Source organism: Fulmarus glacialis, unplaced genomic scaffold (assembly GCF_000690835.1).
Source record: "Fulmarus glacialis isolate BGI_N327 unplaced genomic scaffold, ASM69083v1 scaffold583, whole genome shotgun sequence".
In the NCBI taxonomy this organism is placed as follows: domain Eukaryota; kingdom Metazoa; phylum Chordata; class Aves; order Procellariiformes; family Procellariidae; genus Fulmarus; species Fulmarus glacialis.
Window position 1 is genome coordinate 16,665 of NW_009204627.1, and position 25,239 is coordinate 41,903.

Below are 25,239 nucleotides of genomic sequence, written 5' to 3' on the forward strand. Positions count from 1 at the left end.
ATGCTCAAGCCAACACTGCAAAGTAGCTTCTGCTTCCTTAGGAATGTCCAACACGTAACACCCAATAGTTACTGAGGGGTTGCTACCCAGTACTTACAAGCTGGGTATTACCGAACCCGTAATTAAGTCACTAGTTTGATTACCTGTGATTATGAATACTGAAAATGTAATATCCAAAGATACCCAAATTAACATGGTAGTCTACTGAAAAGAGCTGAGCGGTAAAATTAACTGCTTCCTACACTCCCCAGGAACATAAAAGATCCCATGACTGAAAAGTCAATAGCAGGAAGAAAAGTCTGAAGGTCTGTTATGATTAAAGTTCTTTTCTCTCCTTCAAGTGCCTAATGCAAGATAAACCAGAGTCTGTTCCCCCACAGGAATAGACTGTCACTGTGTAATCCCATCAGTCAAACATGTACAAGGGCAACTGCACAGTTCTACAGCCTGAGCCAGCCGCAAAGGTTTACCCAGTTTAAAATAAAGCAAGTTGAAGGTCTCAAGCATGGCTTGACAAAACGCCAGCAAGCCCATTTCTGCTCGACAGACGTCACCTCTGAAAGTACAATATTGCTACAGTAAAAACTGGGATGATTTGGGATGGAGGAGGCAACCCCAAGCAGACCATTCAGGAGGGCAGGAAAGAGCAAGGGAGGGAAATCATCAAGAAACAATGGAAAAGATAAGACGGTCTGAAAATATGCACGCCACTGGGTCTCAGCAGAGCACAGTGAGCCATTCAAGAAGCCACCGAAGTGCAGTCACCAGACTGAACTCCATCCATCACAGAGGAGTATCTGCCATTTGAACAATGGAGTGCACCCAACTCGCCTCCATGCAGAGCCCGGAGATTCCCTGCTGTACAGCCATTCCTGCACTTCAATGGGAAACCCCTGCATTTCTCACCATGATCCTGGATTTTTGGCATATCATCACCTTTCTCTGCCTCAATTTCTAACACTGACTGGACCAAAAGTGACATATGACCAACCACAAAATATTGTGAAACTTAACATCTGTATCACTACAAGCATTTAAAACTACCAAAACAAGCTAGAAATTAAGTTCTCTCTGGCCCAATTTGTTTGCGTGCTTGCAGCCCTACCTAGTTTGTTTCCAGTTTTTTGGGGGGATTTTCATACAGCAACAAGGATGGCTCCCTCCCCATGAGAAGTTATCTTTGCAACCTTTGAAGAAAGCAACCTGAGAGCAGAATATACAGAAGCATGTGAGACTTGAGGAACTTTACATCATCGTCCAGATTCTTCTGAGAATTGTCCAAAGCTTCCTATGAAAAAAAAAAACAAAACCCAAAAAACCCACCCCAAACAAAACACGGAGGAAAACACTACCAGGCTTTAGGACCACACATTGAGGTACTCGGGGAGATCAGAGTCAGGAGAGAGGGACATTTTCCAGGGGTGCCTCTTCTGTAACCTAGAGACTCTGCTGACTCTGCAGAAAGATCAGCCTCCATGTTTGGAGGCTGAAGCTCAGTCCTTACAAATACCCTTTTGCCCCCTCACCCAGAGCTAGACTATGCTTCAATTAATAGATCAACATCAGGGCGAGGATTTCCAGACCCAGGAGTTTTCCTTTGGCACTGATGACACTAAAACAAAACAAACAAAAAAAGAAAAGGCAGCACCTCAAACCAAGCCCAAACAAAAACCTAAGCAGAACATGTTCCCTGTGACAAAGTGATCTTGCACAGTAGCTGGAGCAGTAATCCTAGAAATGCACATCCTGCCATACTTCACCAAGACTTGTTTTTCCCTCTATACTTTCACTTTTCATAAAATAACCAAAGCAGTATGTTGCCATCATAGAACACCACAGGCACCATTACATCATCTTTAAAAGACAATGAACAACTCCAAAATTTGAAAACTCCTTCGCTACCCTATGGTATATAATTTGCCCCTTTTCAGAGAAAAGCCTGAATAGCCACACACGCAGCGCCGTGAACTGATTCAGTTTAAGCAATCAACCCACAAGGGAAGTAGAATTGTGAAATGCCGCAAGAAGATCTGTTTGTGAAGCACCCGTGTCAGTGCTCAGTGAGAGTAAATTATACTTCTGGGACAGGTGCACATCTGGGAGAGCTCTTCTCTTGCCAGGATTTCCACAGAGATGGGAGGGAACTGCATTCCTTGCGGGATTTCCATCCAAGCCTCCACTACCAACTGGAAATTAAGCCTGAGGCTCACTGCTTGGCGTTACTGATGAAGATACTGAGTACAAAGACGAGAGGGACCGGAAGGACACATGCAGACTAGCTTTAGGCAGTCTGGCAGGAACTGCATAAGGGACTAGAGCTACTCTGCAGTGGTGGCTGAGACAGGAGAACAGAGCATGTCCCAGCCTTGTCTTTCTTCTCAGCTTCAACCAACTGCCCATTTGGCACCAAAGCAGTGAGGTACAGGCACACTCTGCTGTACCGCTGACAGAGGCAGGGGAAAGGCATTCATCCCAGCAGAGGACAGAGGGGTCAGTAACAGCTGAGAGTTTGATGCCTGCCAAAAGGCTAGGAATAGCACCCTGGAGTCCTGCATTTTAGCTGAGTATTAGGTAAGACCATCACCCTGGAATGCACACGCTTCACAGCTGGACCTGAAGGGCATAAGACCTATTGTCCCCACCAAGTCCCACATAAAGTTCGAGGGAGTGTGAATGCAGAAGGCAACAGGGGATTTGGAGAAAGACTGAGCCTCTCCTATAGCAAGCAGGATGACAGTAGATGACAGTGCAACATGAGCTAACAGCAAGTTATCTTGCTACACGGAAAGCTTCTAGCTTGTGTTAGTTAAGTCCGAGATGTACTCATTAACCTTGGAGAAAAAGAGTTTATTTATTCCATTGGCTTATTAGAGGAGATTGCCAACCAGAACAGCTAAAATAGGAAAAGTTTCCACAACCTGGGACAAAAAAGGTCCTGGGCTTTAGGAAGTTTATGAAGAACCATGAGCTACTACAGCAGCATACTCAGGAACCTTGGCTGATCTGGAAAATGGATAGATTTAGTTCATTTTGAATGACAAGAACACTCATGTCCCTAGCCCCCATTCCCTCTCAGCACCTCTGCAGGCCCTCAATGTAATGTCACCCTGCAATAGCCACACTGCAGAATAGCCTACGCAAACTCCAGTTGTGCAAGCTGATACCTGGGACGGGCAGAAAAGGAACAGAAGATCAATTTTTGCTCCTGGCACTGCTGAAAACTACAATTCAAATACAAGCAAACTTTTGAGAACTCCTGCACTTCTACAGTTTGGGCTTGATGGGCAATACCCCTAGGGAATCCGTCCCTGGGCTTCAATGAGTACAGCTTAAAATTACCATATTCCTCTATGTATAAACAGTGTCATTAGACTTGTACTTTTAAAAATAAGATCAACCCAGACCAGGGCCAGGCTCTGCAGATAAAGTAGTAGCTTATCTCTTATAAATATTTTTAATATTTTTTAATTACAAGTAGTCCTCACTCCAGGTAATGTAACTGACACAAAGTACCTGCACACACGCAGCCCCTAGACTTTCACAGAAAGCCCAGGAGCAACCACTCTATAAGAAAGGAATCCTACCTCACAGCAAAGTAGAGGAGGGGGCACATGGCCAAGATAGCCTAAATGTGGGGGAATAGTCATTTGGAGTAAATACAATTAAAAGGGATTTCAAAAACCCTTCATATAAAGGATCAAGGAGGTTAAAGCAAAAAACTGGTTCAAAAAGATGTACAAAACTGTTGGAGACCAACAGAAAACTCTGCCAAAAAATAACTTGATTTAAATCAGAAATAAACGGCATCACACAATTCTGTTGTTAAAAAAAGGAAAAGAAAAGTGGAAATCTGTGTAAAGATCAGCATTTATAAAGAGTTATCATTAGCTCCAGAGACCAGCGTAGTTCCCATGAAGTCCTGATGGAAGGGGGCCTCCTGCCACAAAGAGTTTCGTTCCAGACGAGTCATAGCAGTGGGTGTAAACAGCATTTGGGAAGAAATTTATGTCAGAAAAATAATTCCTCCAGGTTTCATCATGATTCTGTTAAAGGAAAGTTTAGATTGTTATTGTTGCTAAACAAATCCAAAACCTTGTTTCACAAAAGCAGAAGGTAGCTTCCAGAGCCTAAAAAGGAATCTTTTTTTGGTAATACTCCCTGAAGCTTCAGACAGATCAACCTGAAGATACCAGAGTTATCCCGAAGCTTTTTCTGAGGACATTTGGGCCAAACATTGGAGGGGGGAAGGTGGAGGGTAGGGAAGATATCAAGTTTCATTAGTTTTTAAAGTTACATCACAATGATATGAAAGCTAATGGAGAGAAGTTAGACAAAGCCATTAACTGCTTTATAACAACATACAGGAAATTGAACTCAAGTGCCTGCCATGGCATTACCTCAGGAAGCCACAGTTTCTAAAATTGCACACAATTAAATTAATCTCTCTTACTTTGAGTACCACGTTGGAGTAGCACGTTTTTGAAGGAAGACAACATATTTTGTGTTTGAGGTTCTGAAAACTGGAAGTTAGATTACATTCGAAAACATAAAGATATAAAATCTAGTTTATTTATGAATCAGTGCATAAGAAAAGGAATCAGTATGCCTTACACTCAAGCAACCAACCATTCAATACTCTTTCATAAAGGTTTTGTAGAAAGCAATTCTGCAGTACTTCTTGCTTTTTGTGATTACGGCTATTGGTTACATGATCACTATTTTGCTGGGACGCATTTCATACAATCGCTCCCACGACTACAAAGAGAACCATTTCTCAAGCCCTACAGCACTCCTGTGTAAAAGGTCGCCTACAGCTACATGCAACTCACCAGCCAGCCTTTCCCAGTAGTCAACTTCAAAATTTCACTTCCTCCTAATTTCTGCTTCTGTCCATAGCAGGCACGTGGGGGCTTTTCATCCAGGAACCTCTGGGCTCTGATGTCGTAAAACAATAAAGAACCTTGGCCCGTTCCCACTGTGATGATGTGCTCGTAGAAGCTCACCGATCGAATACCTGTCAAACAGAGAAGGGACATACAACGCAGTAAGGGAGATGGATGCTTTGGCTCTGCAGTGCAGCTGCTTGATGTCTAATATTTTCTTTAAGAGGAACCACCTAGTAGTATTTTCCACAACACATAAGTTTCCCCACTACTATGGAGCAGTGCAGATAAATCCCATTGATGCTATTGAAACAGTAGCTTCAATTACATATACTACTTCCCTTCTCCTGAGGCCATCAGCTACACTGATGGTGCATAGTCAGAAGCTTCATTCTCAGCAGGCCCCAGCTTTTCCAGATAAGCAAAGATCATAAGCCATTTAGGATCAAGAGCAGCTTCGTGAACACTCTAAGGCTCTAAGTGAACACACCATGAGCGAGAACATGGCAGCAGACAGAGGAAAGAACATCACATTGGTTTCCTCCATGAGCCCACACCCTATCTAGCTACCTGCCAAGCTGCGATGTGACCATGTGAGAAAAATTACTGTCCCAGCTGCCACCAAGTGCATTTTGCTGATCAACAAGCTAGCTGTAAGCAAGTACAATCATAATAATCACTAGTCACTTTGCTGCTAAGATAGATCAGGCTCTTTAATAATTTTGAAGCTATCTCCACTCAAATATTCTCACACAAGCACACCTTACTCTTTGTAGCTGGCACTTTTAGCACTTCACCTAGCAATGAAAACAGACTAGGAATCCTACAACCTAAGCAACACCATGTTACGCCAGCACATGGGAAGCTACAGCAAGTTTCCAGTCCAAACAAAATATTCTAGCACAATTCAATTATGCCATTAGATTGAGTAAAAGGAGTACATTTTGTTTCCACAAAAATCTAAATCTGAAGCCGCAGCTAAACAAGGATCCCTTGGAAACAGTCTTGGGGAGATTCTGTATGTAGGAATTTGCAATTTGCAAAATGTCCTGTCATCTCACCTCTATTTATTGTGCAAAAGGTTTGTTCTGTGTAAGCACTCTACCCCAAACAACTCTTCTACGCAGATTAAACCCCGCCACATATACGCTTTTCCTTACTGCACAACATAATGCCAGGTTATAAACTCCAGGGCTTTTCAAGCCCTCTTCAAAATACCATTGAGTTACAGCCTAAACAAGCATTCAAACAGGAGGGGAAAAGTAGTGAGTTACACCAGCTACATCCACGTGCCAACTGCTGTCACCGTACCAAGTGGGACTGAATGTCACAAAACTTGTAACATACTGGAATACACCCAGCAGGACACGTGACAGCAGACATCTGAGGTGTGGATGCAGCCAGGGAGTTTCCCCTTCCCCTTTGTACAGAGTCCTGACTGGAAACACATCCTCATCCTTCCGCCTCCGCAACCTGATGTTACATCCCCAGCCACCAGCATCTGTGACACACACTTAGAACAGGCAAGGCCACATCGTTGTGCTCCAGATGGGAGGTGAAGTCTTGGCTGCAGGCTTAATAGGCGGGAAACCACTGTGCAAGTCTCACACCTGCTGAATTAGATTTACCAGATTTGTATAAGAATCTCCAATTCAGAGAATTACAAATGCATCTGAGCAAGTTGGAGACATTTCCCCCCACCATTACAAGGGCCTGGCTCTGGCAAATACATGCAGAAAGCTTTAAGCCCTCTGCAATCAGCAAGAGCAGTCACTTGAATAAGAGGAGAAGGGCACAAGAGGGGACCTCCTATTTTTGCTCCAAAAGTCCACTTGACAAGCAACCCAGCAGAACACTTACTTAACAGAAACAGGTGATGGAGTATGAAAGCAGATGGCATATACTTTTCAATGCAATTTATTAATAAAAAGCTATAAAATGCAGAACAACTGTGAATCTTTCTCTAATCAAAAAAATTAACTGAAGGAATCCGTGATGTACCCACTACTAAGAGGATGTTTAGAACAGGCTTTCAAGAACAGCACTTCAAATTGGCTCCTAAGGGGCTGAAGTACCTCAGATTAATCATTCCCATCAAACTAAAAGCACAACCTGTGCCTAGAACTGATCACAGTAAGCTCTCCAACATACCCAGCACTCTACCACCTGGACCTGGACTATTTGGGTCAGCAAATTGAGTCTCGCTCCTGAGAGGCAGGGAGGCTCTACACATCCCAGAAGGAAATGAAGACGCAGTACCGTGTCCTACACAAGGAGCAGACACAGAGTCCGTGCTGCACAATCTCTGTCCACTATGTTAACGTTGCTGCCTTCAGGATATAAAGTCAAGGGCAGACGACATAGTACTGCATGCCAGCCAAGCAGAAAGCAGTTGCTCTTGCAGATCAAGAAGTTGAGTCCAGGGCCTGCACTTCCCTGTACAGCTGCTGAGAAAAGCAACACTCACAAGATGTACCAAAAAGCAACAGCTACCTTCTCATGTAGAGCAGACAGGGTTACACTGGGTAAAAAACAGCCCCAGTTCCAGTCTTACTAAGCGACAACCTTTCTCTGACCTGCTTTTGTATACAACCCTAATGATCTGAAGTTAACGTGGACTTACCACGTTCATTTGGAAGCTGAAAGCACATTCAGGTAACACTTCAAAGCACTTAAGTCAACCCAGATTTTAGTCTGCAAATCAATAAGCAGCCTACTTTCTCAAGGTGCTGCACCGCTCCAAGTCCCAGTGAGATCAATAGAAAGTTGAAACACTTGGTATCTTGGGATTTAATATTACTTAAGTGCCTCCACCATCATGCCAAGGAAAAAGATCTGCCTACTATGCAGAACAGAACATAGCGTCGAACAAAGGCTTTCTCCAGACATGAACTGGAGATGCCCCAGACATACTACCTACACACAGATCATCCCCCCAGCAGGGATGATCACATACTCAAGGCAGAAGCTTTCAGCCACCAACCACCACTGGGCACCACACTCCAGTGTCTTGGTATTTCTTCCCTATGATACTGAAGGGTGACAGCGTCAAGGACCTTCACAGAGCCCTCACTGATAGGGTCAGGACAAGGGCTGTTGCTGATAAGGTGTTCAGGTGACAACATGCGCTGGTGAAGCACCTTTTCTCATATTATAGAAACTGATCCCGTATCCGAAAGAAGCAGACCCTGACATTTATCTAGACAGCACTGTTCAAACTCCAGTAACCACATTAATAAAACTTTCCTAATCCTTGCCTACACGCTTTCTCTTTTGATAACTTGCCCAATGAAGAGATGATGCCCAGAGCCAACCTAAGTAAGGACTGCAACTTATTAGTCTGGGATTAATATGGTTTAAAATGGGCATCACAGTGCCTTCTCATGCTTGAAAATAAAGGGTATGGGAAGAAGCTTATGGGACCATGCACCCTGCAAGCCCTCATGCTTGGCCCTGGTATAAGGTTCAATTTGACATACTGCATCCACATCAAGAATCTCACTCACTTTAAAATTACAAAGCAAGCATTCACTCACAGCACAGACTCCCAACATGATAGCACAGAGCAGACAACATGCTTTTTTTTCGTTCCCAGAGAAAAATGCAAGAATAGACAGTATTAATAGCAGTACGAAGGCCGGATTTGCTTTGAGATGAAGTAAAACAGAATAAGACACAGTAAAAAATAAGTAGAAGTAAAATGCAGTTTTAAAAGTTCAGTAATATTTGGATGGTGTTCAATTTAGTTGATCATAAAAGCACTAATGTTGTCTATCACTAGATTTCAGAGTCGCTTTTAAGTTTGGTTTGTTGGTTGTTCAAGGAATACTATCATAAAAGCAAAACCTACATATACTATTAACGATTTAGTCTATCACATGAAAAACCCTTCCTATTTATTAAAAGCTTATCTTACTGCAGTCTTAATAGCTACTTCTGCAAGCAAACCATTTGAAGCACCCTTTGACAAATTTCTTACCACTGCCTCGTTCTTTGGAACAGACGGATTTAACATTGTGAGAAGGCTGCCTTGGATCCAGAAAGGAGACATGTGCCTGTGATCCTACTGCATACACTGACCACTCCTGACCATAAGCCAAACACACGTTCTCCCTGCAGTATGGCAACTTTGTGGAAAGTAACTGGAAACGGAAGAAATAAAAATCAACCCGTTATGAGAAAAGAGCAAGATGTTAATAGAACAATTCTGCAAGCTATGTTCAAGGAAGTTGCAGTGAAAAAACCAAAATGCAGCTAAAAAATAAGTTCACCACAAAAACAGAACTTTAAGAGAAAAGCGACAACCTGATGCAGAGAAAAAAACCTGAAGGAGATGAGATGCCTTATCTGAACCACGCTGAGATTTATAAAGGCTGAAGCCAAGTATTATGCAAAGAAAAATGAACATTTTGGCAAATTGTTTTAAATCTTTCTAAGCTGCTGTTATTTCTTCAGCAGGTGCACACAGACATCAGCTCTCAGCTGAAAAAACTTATCGCATACACTAGCATAGATATTCTGGGTTTGACCTGCAATTACACTTAAATAAGTGCAACTTCCTTTATGAACACTGCTAATCAAGTATCCGTCATACTCCATGGAAAGGTTCACTTCAGCTCACCCAGAACTGGCAGAAAGTTAAGAGCCCTTCCCGCCCTCCAAAATAAGGGGAGCGGGGAGTTTCTCTCCTGAAGTTCTAATTTTTAGGACACTTCATTTTACATAAAGCTTTTAAGTGTTTTACAAACACTGTTGCTCTTTCTTCAAGCATTTAAAGGAGATTAAGAATAGTGAACAGCCTTAACTGCTAGGCCAGTTTTGAAACTTAACACCAACAAACAGAAAAGCACCTTTGATAGTGTGTGCTCTGCTTTCCAAAGATGAAAATACCCATCTAGGGACACAGCTCCCAGCTCCTATAAAAAAAAAAAGGTAAGAAAGTTAGTTTCTGTATTACAGATGTCCTTACAAACTCACACTCTACTAGGCAGACCGCATACTCCAGACTGAACTCATCCATAATCCTGTACATGCTTGTAAAGGTATGTTTTCATTTTACACTGATCTTGATGGAATGCAATACAGCACAAAGGTGCCAGGTAGAATAAGAATAAATAGAAGAGTAAATAACCAAAAATAACTTTCAAAAGTAGAGATCTTGTTAGTCAATCAAATAATGAATTATTAGACAGTACAAGCTAGAGTTGGCAATTCTCTTCAGCAGCTGCCACACCGATTCTGACCCTGAAGCAAACATTTCTTTCCAGGCACTACTCTGCTGAAAAAGCTGTTTGAAGTCTCCACCACAGAGGAGTAATTAACAGCTATAGTGAAAAATAAAGTCCACAGGAGCACCCTGCTTCTGAGAGCACACCCACCTTTGCTTCAGACCTTCTATGTTCTTTGAGGGCAGAAAGAAAAGTAGTGGAGGATGAGCTGCTACTCCCACTAGTAATAACAAGAGATCAGCATGGGGCAGGTTAACATTTACTATTTGTCAAACGCCAACAAAGTAACACCAAAGCAAGCACTGGTGCCTGCCCTGTGTGTCAGTCACCTCAACTGCTGAGCAACCCAGTAACGATTCAGCCATCAGAACAGGAACTGCCTGAATGTTAGCTGGTCTTCATGAAAGGGGAAGGAAAGCAGCAAGAGCACTCAAGAGTGGGACTCAAGCTGTAAGAGGTGTTTTGGTGCTTTATCTGCTTCTTGTAAACATAACCCCCCCACTCCTCCTTAGGGTGCAAGTCTAAAATCAAACCCACAGGAAAATTGTTCCTTCTGAAAACATATGGTTTTTTTTCTACTGGACTTCTCCATTCACATGGGGCAGAAGCAGACATAGCAGATAAAGACGACCATCTCACATGAGAAGGATGCAAAAGGATCAGGTAAAAAATATTAGGTTGCTTCTCCAGTATTTCTGATTTAGATTACTTTTGTCTTTTTCTAATACATATGGACAGTTTTAGGACTTCTCAACTGTCTTGCTTATCTCACTGACCTTGTTCTTATTGTTGAAAGCCAATGCTCGGACTTTGCAGTTGTCAGGATTGGTGTTCTCCTTGGGGATATCCTTCAGAGCCCTGTGTGTTATGTGGGCATAGACAGGAACTTGAGAGAGATTATGCCTGGCATCGCTTTTGGACAACACATCCTCTGTGACTTCCCAGAGACCCATCGAACCGTCCCGGGAACCTGAATAAACAGCCCACAAATAAATAGTCCATTTCATATATACGTAAATCCTCTTTTTAAAAAAGGAATAAACAATAGGGTCTGAAACAAAGGATACTATTAATTGAATCTAACTGAACACACTGTTGGTTCCTATATATTAATTATTATTAACAAAAACATGATTTTACTGAGCTGTAAAGTTCATAACATTATGAACTCCTTGTCAACTGATTTGTCTACATGGTTTCCAAGCAGCTAGATCACTTCATCTGTTTTCAAACCGATTAGGATGCATCAAAAAACACAACCCTGTACAACAATCACCATTAGAGATTTACACGTAGAATAAACTCAGAGGTGACTGAATAGCCTACGCTTTCAGCCTGGCTTACCAAGGCTGAGATTGACAGCCCGTTAAGCCAATATAAAAACCTCCAAGAAAAATCAGTTTGGGTTCATTTGATTTCTGCCAGTATGCTCACAGATATATTACACATATTTGTGAACTGAACAGGAATAACTATTTCAAACCACAATGTGTACTGATTTGCATCAAATCTATTTTTTAAATAGAAACTGAGGCTGAACAAGCAAGAACTCACTTTATTTTTCTACTGAATTTGAAGATATTAATCCAAAACATGAATCAATAAGAGTAATAATACTGGATGAAGAAAGCTGAATGTCTGGTTTGTAGATCGACACGGGCTTAATCCAAGGCCCTATACCCATCCCTTCTGGTGTTTAGGCAACTCACTTCCATCTAAGTCAGCTCTGACAGATTTGACTTGTACCTCAATTTCTTCCCTACAATCCCTCCTTCTCTCACAGGGAATGCATAAGAAATGTTTCATGTCTTGAAGATGCCAGAAAAAACGAAGTATCTACATCAGGCTATTAAATGTATAGGCTGTGGTACATCACAGGGAATAAGCTGCAAAGACAGTTAAGCAAAACATCTTGTTGCAATACAGGTGGTCCCACACAGCGGAGATGGCTTTGCCCCCTCACAGATGGATTCAGTCATTTGCCACTATCACCTACTACAGCCAAATACAAAAGGAGGTTCCTAATGGCACTGCATAGCAGCAGGCAGCACATGACACTACATCCTGCCAGTCAGTTTACATGCTGATGGTCTTTAATGGTACCTAATCTTGTTTGTTATGGAGGCTGAATACTCAGCAGTAGAATTTCTAAACATCTTGACATACTTTAGGAGGAAGCTGTCTCTTTTAACAGCCCTAGCAGGGGAAAAAGTCAGTGTATGTTGCTCAACTGGTTAGCCCTGAAGCCAAGGACAGTATCATTTGTTAATGGCTCATGCAATTATTCATCCCATCTGAAGCTTTTCCCATGGAAATATTTTCATCAGGCCAGTACAACTGAGTGGACTGATGCATTCTCCCTCAGCTATGGTTGCTTAGTCAAGAGTTTAATTTTATGCTTATAGACTACTGACATACACTGCTGAAGGTTTTACAAGCAGAGTCCTGCCTTGTTCTTGTTAAAGTTAAGACAAGCAAGAGGAATAATCAAGCCCCTGGCCCTCTTTGTACTCTCTCAACAGTTCTGACGGCAGTGAGAAAAATATACTGCCAAATCTCAAACCTCAGGCTATATGATCGGTGTGATCTGCCGTGGGACCAAATGTCCTTTTTTCTTCCTGTGGCATTTAGCCTGCCCCAAGAAAGTCACAAAAAATCTGCATTTAGTTTCTTAATTCAGATAAAGGTATTTGCTATATCCTCAATGTTTTGAGTTCATATATTTCCACTCCACACTTTCAGATACAGATGTAACGGAAATCTGTAAGATTAAAACAATGTCAGAAGTTACTTGTCTTTGTTTTCTCCTGATTAGGATCATCAGCGAAGTTCTGAAGAACTCAGTTTAGCAATCAGACTTGCTAATTGCTTTCAACAAGTTTTCCCTGGTGTCTCAGGTCTGGAGACTAGAACCTACATCCTGCTGTACGCATCATACAACAGAGGACATGACAGCCTTCCACTCACACCTCCAACCGCAGAAAACATTGAGAGCAACACAGTTCAATCTCACATGCTGTGCCTCTATTCCATTGGGTCCTTATCTTTCCCTTGGATATCTGTAATCATCTCTGCTGTTCTCTTCAAGCTTACTAGCTGACAATGTTTTTTTTAATGCAGGTATTTGGGTTGGAGACTTGCAAGGATCAAGTTTTATCTTAAATTCAAACTAAAATTCCAGGGTTTTTTTTGGGGGGAGGGGGGAAAATCTTACTGACTAACAATTCAAGTATTTGATTTTTATATGAGACTGTTACGATTTTCTGTCACCTGCAGCTTGACACCTCTCTGTACAGAATACTACACCCTGTCAGCACAGAAAGACAGTAAACTACTAAATTAGTGCAATAGCATATTAGTATTGCTGCCTTTACCTAATTAAGTAATACTTTATGAAGTCACACTGATTGTCCGACTAGTTACCAAAAAATCAGTAACTGACCTTTTCTATTACAGCCTGCTGTATTAACTGCCATAGTATATGTGTATACACCCCCCCCTCCCAAAACTGAGTTTTCATTAATTAGTCTTTCATAGGATTTCAGGAAACCGATATTGCTCTGCTGTATTCCAAAGTTATTAACTGATAACCAACACCCCTCTTGAAATTCTTCTTCTTGTGTGGAATCCTTCCCTGTAATTCACTGTGTTTAGAGATCCTCTCATGGCAACACCTATTGGAAAGACAGTAATATTCCCTCCGATACTAGAAAAATCAAATCTAGACCAGGGCCCTGCAAATAAAATGAAGTGAAGCACTGTACTAAGACCAAGAACGGTATAAATAGCCAAAGTAGTTCCAAGTGGTTTCAAATGCCCTGATAAAGGTGCTTCCCTAAGACCTATAAAGTACTGTATATCAGTATAAGACTCTGGAAAGGCAAAAAGAAAAAAAAAAAAAGAGGAAAAAATTTACTTTACCAGAAACAGCCATAGTATCGCTGATCCATGCAATTGAAAATATCCAATCCTTATGTCCATCCTAAAAGAAAAAAAGACAGATTTTTCTCTGCCATTATACTCTAGAGTAGTCTCAAAGCAGACAAGTATTCTTCACTGTGATTTTTTAGAACAAACTCAGCAGGACAGACCTACGTTAAAAACATACAGATAAGATTCCAGTATCAAGTTGGAACAGTTTAAATACCTAACAATAATTTTAACTTTTTTTGATTTTAAAGTGTCTAATTAATAGAGAGCAATTAGGTGATGGAAAAACAGGTCTCTGACCAAGGGCAAACTGATCTCAATTCTAAGGACTTAGATTTTCCATTTTGAAAGCAGCGTTCTTCACTTCTGTAAAGTAGCTACATACTTTTATTTCCTCAAATGCACATCCCTACCATAAAAAGTAACAAAAACCTTATGTTTACAATATATGACCTACAGATTAATTTTTCAAGACTGTTAGTTCAAGAATCTTTTCTTTAGCAGGTGAGAAACCTATGGGGAAAAAAGACCATAATGCTCTAGTTCTGTCTGAAAAGCTGCAAAGTCACAGCAGCACGCAAATGAAAAGCAAGTCATACAAATCTTCAGAGTTGAGCCTTTCTGCAGCTGGTTATCTGCAGAAACTCTGACCTGACCTTTGCTGTTGTAGTTAACGTCTACATAAAGTCCTGAATCAAAAAGGAGAAATGAGAGAGAAGTGCTTACAGGACACCACTATACTCATTTCAGCCTTTTTTCTTTTTAAGACTGACTATTTTAAAAAGGCCTCATGATGTTTCAGAATTATAAGCAGTACCAGAGCCTATCAAACTGTCATAAGCCACTGGGTTAGAACTAATACTCAAACCCAAGTTCTGCCTCTGAAATAATACATACATAAGCTGCACTGGAGAATGGGAAAATCTGAACAACTTGTATCATCTTTTCAATTTCTCAGAAGAGCTTTTTCACTAAAACTAGTTTCAGAGGTCATGACCACAATTAGACTTTAACATTTAGGATTTTGTTACATTTTCAGTGCTTAAAAGTAATCTGAAGTAGACCTGAAGGAGGGTGAGGAAGAAGAAATTTGACTCAGAACCCTGAGAATCATCTCACATGTTTGCGTACTCACTCATATTTAAGACATCTTGTCAAAAAAGACAACTTAATTGGGAATGTTTTCAAGCTTTCAGAAATTCACTCTCCACTACAGGACTCCCAGATCTTAACCTTGCTCTGACCTTAAGCACTTCAAAGTGGTAATTCTTTTAAGTGACAGAATAAACTTCCCCCGAATACTCCCACTTACATCTCCCACACAGACAGGATCGAGTGTAGGCAGACGATAAATTGCAAGACTGTTGGGGTTGTCTCCACCTGTGGCTAGAAGGGTCCTTGAGGGGTTGAGCTCAATGGCATGAATACCACAACCCTGCTGGTTCACCATGCCGGGTTCACGATCTTTCAGAATAGGAATCTTGGTGATTTGACCAGTCTGGACATCTACTACAAATAACTGGGGAAAAAAAAACAGGAGATGTAAGTCATCATCAAACAGATAAGAAAAACAAGATGGTCAAATATCCTCCCTATTTTCAACTGACATTCTTTTCAAGTTGGAATACACAAATGCTGCAAGCATGGCTGAAAAAGGCATAAATTCCTTCTTAAAAGAAGTAAACTAACAATTACAGTGGGTTTTATTTCAATCATCCCATTTGGTTTTCACAGCAATAGAAGAGCGAGAAGAGAATTTGTCATGGGAGGTTTCCCATTTAACAAAACACTTGAATCTAAAACTCTTTTCCCTGTTCAATACCATGACAAAACAATATTGTTTTCCAGTTTCCCTGTACAACAATGAGAAAGAGACCCAGCTCAAAACAGCCAGTAAGCCCCCAGGCGCTTAGCACAAGTCTTCTGCCTCCCAGATAAGATACTTACCCTGAAGTTCTGGCTTTGGCAAACTAAAATATAAATTTATATAATTGGAGTTTATTTTCTGGTGATAAGAAAATCACTAGAGGATCACTAGAGGATAGTAACTAAATATAGCACTGCCAGTGCGAACATCTAAAAAAGATATCTATCTACATACCTCATCCTGCAAAAAGACTAGAAGTTGGAGCTCTATGTCACTGTCCCCTTGGCAGAAAACTCAGTTACAAAGCCTTACAACTCTTTAAACAGACATCATTATACCCAGAGTTATGTCAGTTCAAACATACACAACCATAGGGTTACAATATAAACCAGAAGAAAGGTTTACATCGCCTGCCAAAACACACTTTCATTTGGGAGGCTCTTGTGCTGGATCATTTCAAAGATGTTGTTCAGAGGGCAGCTGCACTAACAGTCAAATAGGTGTAACGGAGGGGACAAAGCCCTGTGAGGGAACATGAGTGAGAAGCAAGGAAGTGGAGGATCTGAAGCTGACTTGGCACTAAGGAAAGTGATGTAGAATCACAGCCCAGGATTATAATTAAATTCCATACACCCCCACGCCCCTTAAGTTTGTTTGTTCTATAACCAAAGAACAATGTCTCAAAGCCTCTGGAAGTGAACTGAAGATCAAGACAACAACCTAAAAAAGAAAACTCAATGCAATTTAAAAAATACACACCTTAAGTAAGTTGTTCTGAAATCCTTTGTCAGACATTTCTAGAAGGACAGAAGAGAAATCTCGAGGTTGTCAGAGAGAAATTACACTTACAAGTTGGTTTTGGTGAACTCTCACAGACTGTAGATCTGTTCTTTAATAAGCGTAAAAAAACCCAAGAAAATTTAGCAGCATATCTATTATTCTTCATGTACTGAACTAGCAGAATATTAATGTCAAATCAAAACTTGATAAAATATGGTATGTTAAACTCATTCTACAGAGAAAGCTGAAATCCATTCATCGCTATTTGTGTGTTGTGTCTAGAATTATGCATCACCTTCAACCTGCAACTGATCTTCCTCTGTAGGCAGCAGTCTTGCACAGATGACTGTTCCTACAGGGACTGAATTTTCATGTTTCTTTTTTTATTTTGCATGCAGGTGTGGGGTCAGGCAACAGCTGAAGTGCAGCTGAGTAGGATGGACGTACTCCTCACTTCTCCCAAGCCTTACAATGCAGTTCACTGCCTGAGACAGCTGGTAAAAACATGAAGCACACAGCAGCCCCTCTGCCCTAACCACGCCCCTGAAAATTAACACCTGCACTGTAGGATCAGGACCAGTAATCCCCTCTCCTCTCATCCTCCCTTGTCCTTTCCCTATCAGTGCACACCCTCTTCTCTTCCTCAGTATTTCCTTCCAGCAGAAAAGCCCAATTCCCTCCCCTATTCTCCTTCAACTACTGAAAAAAAACCCCAAAATCAACAGTTAAGTACCTAAGATTAAGGCTTGCAAGTGTCATCTACAGGTCCTAAAGCTGGCACCAGAAGTGCTCATTAGCAAAACACATCCACACCTCAGGATGTCCTGGACTCAGGAAAATCGTGCTTCAACTGGAAGAGATTCACACTTCAAAAAGCACCTCAACAGGTATGAGGACTGAAATTAAAAAGCCTTCACATTCTCCAGTCTGACACCACTGTCATACATCCATGTTTGATACTAGGTTAATAAAGACTTACTCTAATGCAAAATTCCTTTAGCTAAACTCTAAACTAATTGGGCTGAAAACAAAGAACTTGGAAACCCACAATGCTGAAGCATCAGACCCTCACATTTCTGCCCTGGATCTTCAACCTCAACATAATTTTCCTGTAACAAGTTTCCAAACGAAGATATTCTCAGAAGCAGCAACAGGACATATTTCTTGCAGTCCTTTCATCTGCTTGTACCCTACTCTAATCCATCATCAGCCCTGGAACTGCTTTGTCATTTCCTCACTTTTCTCCTCCAGTTGCACAGTATTACCGTAACCAGAACGGCAACTGCTCTTAGGGCAAGAAACTACGCAGAGTTAAGGGACTGGCTTTGTAGTTTCAGCTGTAGAGTTTTAAGCAGTAACTTCTCTCCTTGCTTGGTAAGGAACTTGGCACACTGTGTGTATTTTAAAAACAACCACCACCGCCCTAGAATAAAATAAGCAAGCACTGTCTGCATACGCTAGGACTCTTGCATCACCTGGAGCAGGACAGGAAGCCAGAAGCTCACACTTGCAAGCTGCACCACTGATTGCCAAGAAGTCTTCCCTATAAATCCAGCAAACGGAAGCCAGGAGAAGCCAAACAGTTGTTACACACTTCTAAAGCCAAAAAGGGAGAAACGTTAAGAAACAAGATAGGCACCCAGCTAACAATACAGAAAATTTGAATACCATTTCAAGAGTTTTAAAGACACGACAGTAAATAAAGTACAAAATATCCGACTGCTTTTAAACAAGTGCAGCCAAAGCCGCAGCATACAATGACATCAATCTGAAGAAAAAACAGAAATTGGCCTACTTCCTTCCAAGCAAACTGGTACCTTCACTACTCTTGAAATAAGTACATCTGCAAATAACTCCAAAGCAGCCTGGCCTCAGAGTCCTGACAAAGTCTTGATAGCTGAACTGTACATTTAGTTTTTTCTTTATCTTAAGCAGGAATAAGAACTTCTTTTCCAGCTACTCGTTATATAGAAACTAAAAACCAGCCACAAAAACTCTCCCCGGATGCAGTAAACCCCCACCAACCTCCAGACAGTGAATTGTGCATATTTGTCCCTTGACTTTAAGCTTTGCACATAATTCTGCTCTTCCTGCTAGTAAAATGTATGCATGTCAGCCATTAGCGTGCCAAATAACTTGACATCCAGGATTTACCAAGCTAGGACTGCTTTGGCCATCTGCCAGAAGTCCAAGGACCACACTTCATCTGTGAGACGGAGCAGACTCAGCTATCATGTTCTCTGCAGGACAACCTTGTTCTAACAAGGAAAGAGGCTGGGTGACATGACAGAGAGAAATCCATCTTCCCCTCTTTATTTTTTTTTTTTTTTAAAGCAATTCAGATGTCCAGCTTGCAACAGTGCTATCACTAGAGGATCAAGGCAGACAGGCAAGGCTAGGTACTACAGTTGTCATAGCCATGAATCTTTATGATCTGGCCCTACTTTTCACACCCTATGAGATTACTAGCTGTATGCTTATTTTTCTTTTGGTTTGCAGAAGTGGTGAGAAGTCATTTTGGCAAATGGCTCCCATACAATTACTACGTGGCTGTCCCCTTTTCAAACTGCTTACGATCAAGTTAATCAAGAAACTGCCCCAGTTCATTGACTAAGGAACTTCATTAATCAACTTGCCAAAAGTAAAGACTGTGGCAGGGAATCGAGTGTGTCTGAGGACCAGAGTCTGAACTGCAGAACTCATCCTTCTCTTACACAGAATATTGAGAGCAGAACAGCTTGCCAGGCTCTTCTGTCAAGTCTACTTTCATTTTCTGACCTGCCTTTTGGAGACAACAGTTTATGGGGAAAAAACCACCAACCAAACTTACCAATTCATTAAATATACATGCCCTTCCCATACATCTTTAACAGAAAGCATTGACTTTATACATCAAGATTAAAAAACAGGCCTATGAAATGTCATTTCAAGGCAGCACGTAGACTCTCTCGTGTCCTCTGCTGCTGCCCCTGCACACAGAACAGCAGATGAACAGGCAGCCCTATCTTCTAGCTGATCATACAAATCAATCGGAACAAAACCAAAGGGTGCCACCCTGAGCTACAGCATGTTTTTATGACACAAGCAGGATGGACGTAGATTTACAAGGCACAAAGAACATGCATGAAAGACTGCTTATTCTTCACACAAGAAGTGCTCACGATACGTTCCGCACCGCAGCTCTTTGCATACTGCTCTCAGAAATCACAGGCACATTCCTGTCATTCAAACTAACATTTGAAAGAAACCCAAAATAAACACATTGCCTTGCTAAAAATAGAGTCACTAAGAGAGAATCAGTCGCAATGAAGTTTCAGAATTGGCATAAGCCAATCTTTGAGAATCCACATGCTTCTTCCTCACCCACCCAGACAGTCTCACCACCCTTGTGACAGCAGCTAGTGCTCAGGTAGCTGCAAGGTCAGCTGGATCATATCTCTGCCTTCGGTGAAAACTAACCCTCCAAGAAAACCCGCCTGAACACAAAGCAGCAAGCCGATCCAGCTGACTCCCCAGCTATGCGCACATCAGTGCCAGCAAGAACGAGCAGGTGGGAACATCCCGTTCTGCAGCAGCACAACTCCAGACCAGCTGAAGCTGGTCACAAAAATTTCACCCTCAGCCAAGCTGGAAAATGACATCATTGTTCTCCTTCAAATTTGTTTTTTGCTAACAAAACAACAAAAGCAAGACAATGCTTACAGTGTCATTACACCAATACCACTGCTGGTCACACTGAATAGCACTGTTTGATTTTTCCCAGTTCTCAGTCTTGCCTCTTACTCAGATTGTAAACATCTCTCTTTTCCATGTTCATAAAACACTTAGCATAAAGTTCTTCCATTCTATGGCAATACAGATTTATTAATAGATGCCAAGCCCCAAAGAAACATGGACTCTAAAGACTAAGCTATCAAACTGGTATGTCTCCTTTCCAGTGGAGATCAGGACATGGACTCATCTTCGCACAAAACCTACACGCTACTTGCAGTACAGGCGACGCAAGTGGGTAATGGCCTTACACATCCTCCTTGAAAGGGTCCAAAGAGAAACAATCCAGAATATAAAAAAAACCATCTGAGAAGTGAGCAGCGGTAAAAGCAGCCACCAAGTTACTGACTCTGAACTTACATTTCCAGAGACGAGAGCATGCATTCAGGCACTCCACCTTGCTATGAAACTCTGAAGCACTACTAGCCAATGGGCATGCACTTTGATGTCATTGAATTTGTTTATTGCCAAAATCACATTTGTCAGTTTTTGTTTGTGTCTTGCCCTCTGTGTTTAATTTCAGGAGGCTGGCAGACATTTAACACATGTCGAGAGATGGCAAAGGATGGAGAAGCGAGAGACTTTGCCTGCTAAAGGGCATCTCTACCACCCACACCATAGCTGGCACGGAAACTACCAGACTCTGAAGACAGACGTGGGTATCACATGCAGTTGACAGAAAACCAAATACTCTTAAGATAAGAGACAACACCTGGCTATTTACTCACAAGCCACTGAAAAAAAGGTGAATGGAAGTGTCAGTTATAGGCATCAGAGATTTATTTACACTGAGTTTCGGTCACTGTTCAATGGACTTTGAGTAGAGTTACAAACTGCGGGAGCATGACTTCTCATTCCCTCCCTGGGACCAGAAATGAGCAGTTTTCTTGATTTTTCATTACCTGTGCAAAGCCAGAAGATAGGTTAACTTGCAAAGCAAGTGGAAATCATTTTCCCCAGAGAGAGTCCACATTCACGGATGGAAGAGTAACTGTGCATTGTATTCTCACCACTACAACCCCAGGACTACAAGACTAGGTTACAGTTGTATGAGATGCACAGAACAGACATGGAATCTCTTGAACAAATTAAAAGTCTCTAAGAAGAAACAAGAGCTGGTGATTTACAGCAGGGCATCCACAGCAACATATGAATCCACCAAAGAGAGAAAAGGTATCGGCTAGCATTCAGAAAGCAACCCATTCATGCCTTGGAAAAGCCACCTGAGAAAACAGAAGAGAGCATTTCGCAAGGAAATTTTTAAACACAATACATCTATCAGGCCTGTCTAGGGGGAAAAGAAAAAAAGCAAACAAAAATATTAGATTCCGGGTGATTATATTCTCAAGCAACTGGAAACTAATAAGCTTCTTGTATTTAGGGAATGATTTACAGCTCTTGTATTTTTTCATCCTTAACTTCACAATTAGCAAAAGAATTATGTCCTGAACACATACGCAGAACTAAGGGAACAAAAGAAGCTGCAAAATGATTATTGGAACTTCTTTTTAGAAGCTGCTTTACTCTTCATGGTTTCCTGAAATAGTAAAAAAAAAAAAAAAAAAAAAAAGAAAACTACAGCAATCTCGTGTTCAGTGTTTTCATTTGCCATAAGCTTGTCTCCTACATAAGTCTGAAAGTTTCTCTAAGAAGCTTGAACAGAAGAGGCTGATTACAGACAGTATCTTCTTCGGAGACTTCAAGGTATCAGCCTTTGGTAATTTACATGCTGTCATGACACACCCTAAACATCTGCACCTCTCAGAGGTTTGCCTGCTCATTCATTTGAATCTGAAAAACATTAAGAAGCCCATTGCATACAAGATCTAGAAGATTCTTGCACACATTAATCCTGCCTCAGAAGAGCCCAGGTGGTTGTGTTTGAATTTTTAGACACTTGAATGCTCATATAGGTTCCATAATTCTAAATCTATCAGAAAAAGCATGCACCTTTAAGAAACCCAAATATTTGATTTACAGCTGGCCAACTGTGAGCACCATGATCCACTGGAGAACAATAAAGTTATTTCATATACACAGCTATATCCAGAGATATTTTCAAGGATAAAAAGTCACCCCAAATAATTAAATAAGTTATAATCCTCATTAAAAATGAGCAACTGACAAAGCTCCATATTCTCTTCGGTGTTTACAGTGACTAGTACTGTCAAGTGACTAAAACCAAACCTACTCCTCTATGACAGGAGTGTATTTTTGTTTTGTTATTAAAAATAGTGAATCCTTCTGGCACAGCATACCCAAGGGCAATTTATAAATTAAATGCTAAAAGCTCTGTGCCACGTTCAAGCTTTTATTAAAGTAACTGCTACGGTTTATATTTTTCTGTTGCATTAACTTTAATTACACGCAACTCCAATGCAGCAAACCCCATTAAAGTCAATCAAGCTGTTTTAGATTTACTCCTGACTTAAATGCCACAACTTCAGCGTATGAGAATCAGCAAAGGAATTCTTCTTTATTAGGTCGCTTACTCACGAGATGAGAGAGAAAATCTCATAATTAGAGTGTAGAGTTTAACGCTCTACTTGTTCAAATGCAAACACAAAGCAACCAGGCTAAAGCTATTACAGTATTCATAATTCATATACAATCTTTCACAATGCTGAAGTGACTTCTTTTGTAATCGTTGTATTTTGCTTAATAACAGACGAGGTCCATCTGGAACGTTAAGTCTATGTGGAAGCATACACTTCGTTGCAGCATAAAAAGTGGGAACAACAATATGGCTGAATCCCTCTTCAGTTTCGTGATTGTTTGGTCCCAAACCATTTTCTGCAAGGTTGCGTTAACAACGCACTTGCCCATTTATCTTTGCTGCAGCAGCGCTGGAACTACAAAAGTTACAGAACGCAGCAAAATTGTTGCAGCTCTATAAAACATGCAGTCATCTTGCTAGAGTAAGCAAGATTTTTGAGAGCTTGTGTTTCAACTGTAAGCTGTTCCACGAAGAGTGCTGGCTGCTGACTGGCCGAGGCGATGAGCACCCGTGGAGAAAGAAGGCAGATTCTATTTCAGGATTATTCCTGTTAAAGATTGTTTTGTTTATACAGCTAGGCCTCACTTCTTAGGAGCTACTGCATGAAAGCCTCCTGCTAGGTAACTATGAATAATAACAGAACACCTGAAATGAAAAAAACCAGCACTGTCCCTTGCAGGTCAGACCATTAAGTGCAGCTTCGGCGCAAAAAAATCTTGAGGCAAAGAAACAATCACATCAACTGATTACTTTGACGTTTAAGAGCTGCTTGATCTATACATTCCTTACAATGCTCGATTCATTTCCGTGGCACTAACCAACTTGCAAAGAACAAATTTGGGATTTTGCACTAATTCAGTTAGAACTTCATACATGAAATTGCCACCTCAGCCAATGACGTTAGGCTACTAACTCCAACAGAGATAATATTACCCAAGAGGTATGTTCTCCTACATTTATTAATCACATAGGACATAAATTTAATATTCCTCTATAATGTTTCAAATTCAAAGCATCACTTTAAGAGTCTGAAGAGGTGTCAATTTTTGCTGAAGCGTATAAAGGTACATAAACAAGAGAAGTTATTTGAATGCTGAAAACAGATTTAGAGTGGAAAAAAAATCACAAAGTGAACAAGCAAAGGCTAATCCTGAAAACCTGAAATTCATTTTTTAATCTTGGAACATTTCTAGCTACTCTGACGAATATCTGGAGTTTAACCACAGATAGTTAAACTCCAGATATTTAGTTTTGTAGCAACTTTTCAAAATCATCAGCACAGAACCATACGTAAAACCAAACCGTGTAAGACCGAGCATAATGAAAAAAAGTCTTACTGGCAATTTCTGGCAGGCGTGACAGTTACCATTTAGCAAAGCTAGCGCCATTCATTAACTTTCCATTTGCAGGACAAGAAGAAAGATCCAACCACATTGTTGCTCTCCATCCCGCAAACAGATGTAAATTGCTCTGTGCAGATTAGACAGATGCTGCATCGAGGTACAGGCCTCAAGTTCAGGTTCGCAGCCATCTGCACAGCGCTATATTTTCAGATGAGAACGGGTCATCGTTAAGCATTACCTTCGTTCAAAATTAATTGTGCGTGATTTTGACTCCGCTCCTAATTACTTCCTAATATTTTCCTTGGCAGTCTACGTACTTTGACTACAGTAAGCCTCATTTGGGGGTGGAATAATTCACAGAGAGAAGAGAAACAGAGAGGTGGCACTTACTGTGTTGCATTTTGTCCCACACACCACTTGTCGGTGGTTCAGCCACTGGGAGGCAAACACTTTATTAAGGGTTCCGAGGTGAAATTCTCTCTCCTTCAGGAGGCTGGGAAGCTGTTGGGCCGCATATCCATGCAACAAGCGGTGATAGCTGGACTCATTCTGCATCCTGACCTCTCTACCTTTCAGGTAGTACACCAGAGACCTTTTCACCGGGGGGAGTCTTTTCCTTTTGTGAACTGAGTGATCCCACCCATACTGTGGAAAATAAACATGGGAAGTAGATAAAGCAACTACAACAAACTTAAGACACGACCCATCTGAACTCAAAAACATTCCCAGCAAAATACTGAAGTCTTCCAAACTACTCATGGAATACCATTCAGAAATGCTGACACAGCCTTCAGCGACATAAAACTAAACATAAATATTTACTAAAGATGTAACACTGCCATGATATGAAAACCAGCCCACACCGGTTCGGCACCGCTGGGACCCCGGACGCTTATAGAAACAAGAGGAAGCCGAGAAGCGTTTTAAATAGAGAAGGGCC

At 41.2% G+C, this 25,239-nt stretch overlaps 1 protein-coding gene across 1 annotated transcript; it reads right to left on the reverse strand.

Annotated features, from left to right (window-relative positions):
- Window positions 1-2,924: 2,924 nt before the first annotated feature.
- DCAF12 (DDB1 and CUL4 associated factor 12) lies at window positions 2,925-24,944 on the reverse strand (the record flags this gene model as incomplete). The annotated part of the gene is made up of 8 exons (XM_009575041.1): window positions 2,925-4,043; window positions 4,830-5,014; window positions 8,863-9,025; window positions 9,734-9,799; window positions 10,888-11,081; window positions 14,033-14,093; window positions 15,354-15,560; window positions 24,690-24,944. Coding segments are annotated over 8 exons (1,290 nt in total), but the record flags the coding sequence as incomplete, so codon positions are not given.
- Window positions 24,945-25,239: the final 295 nt, after the last annotated feature.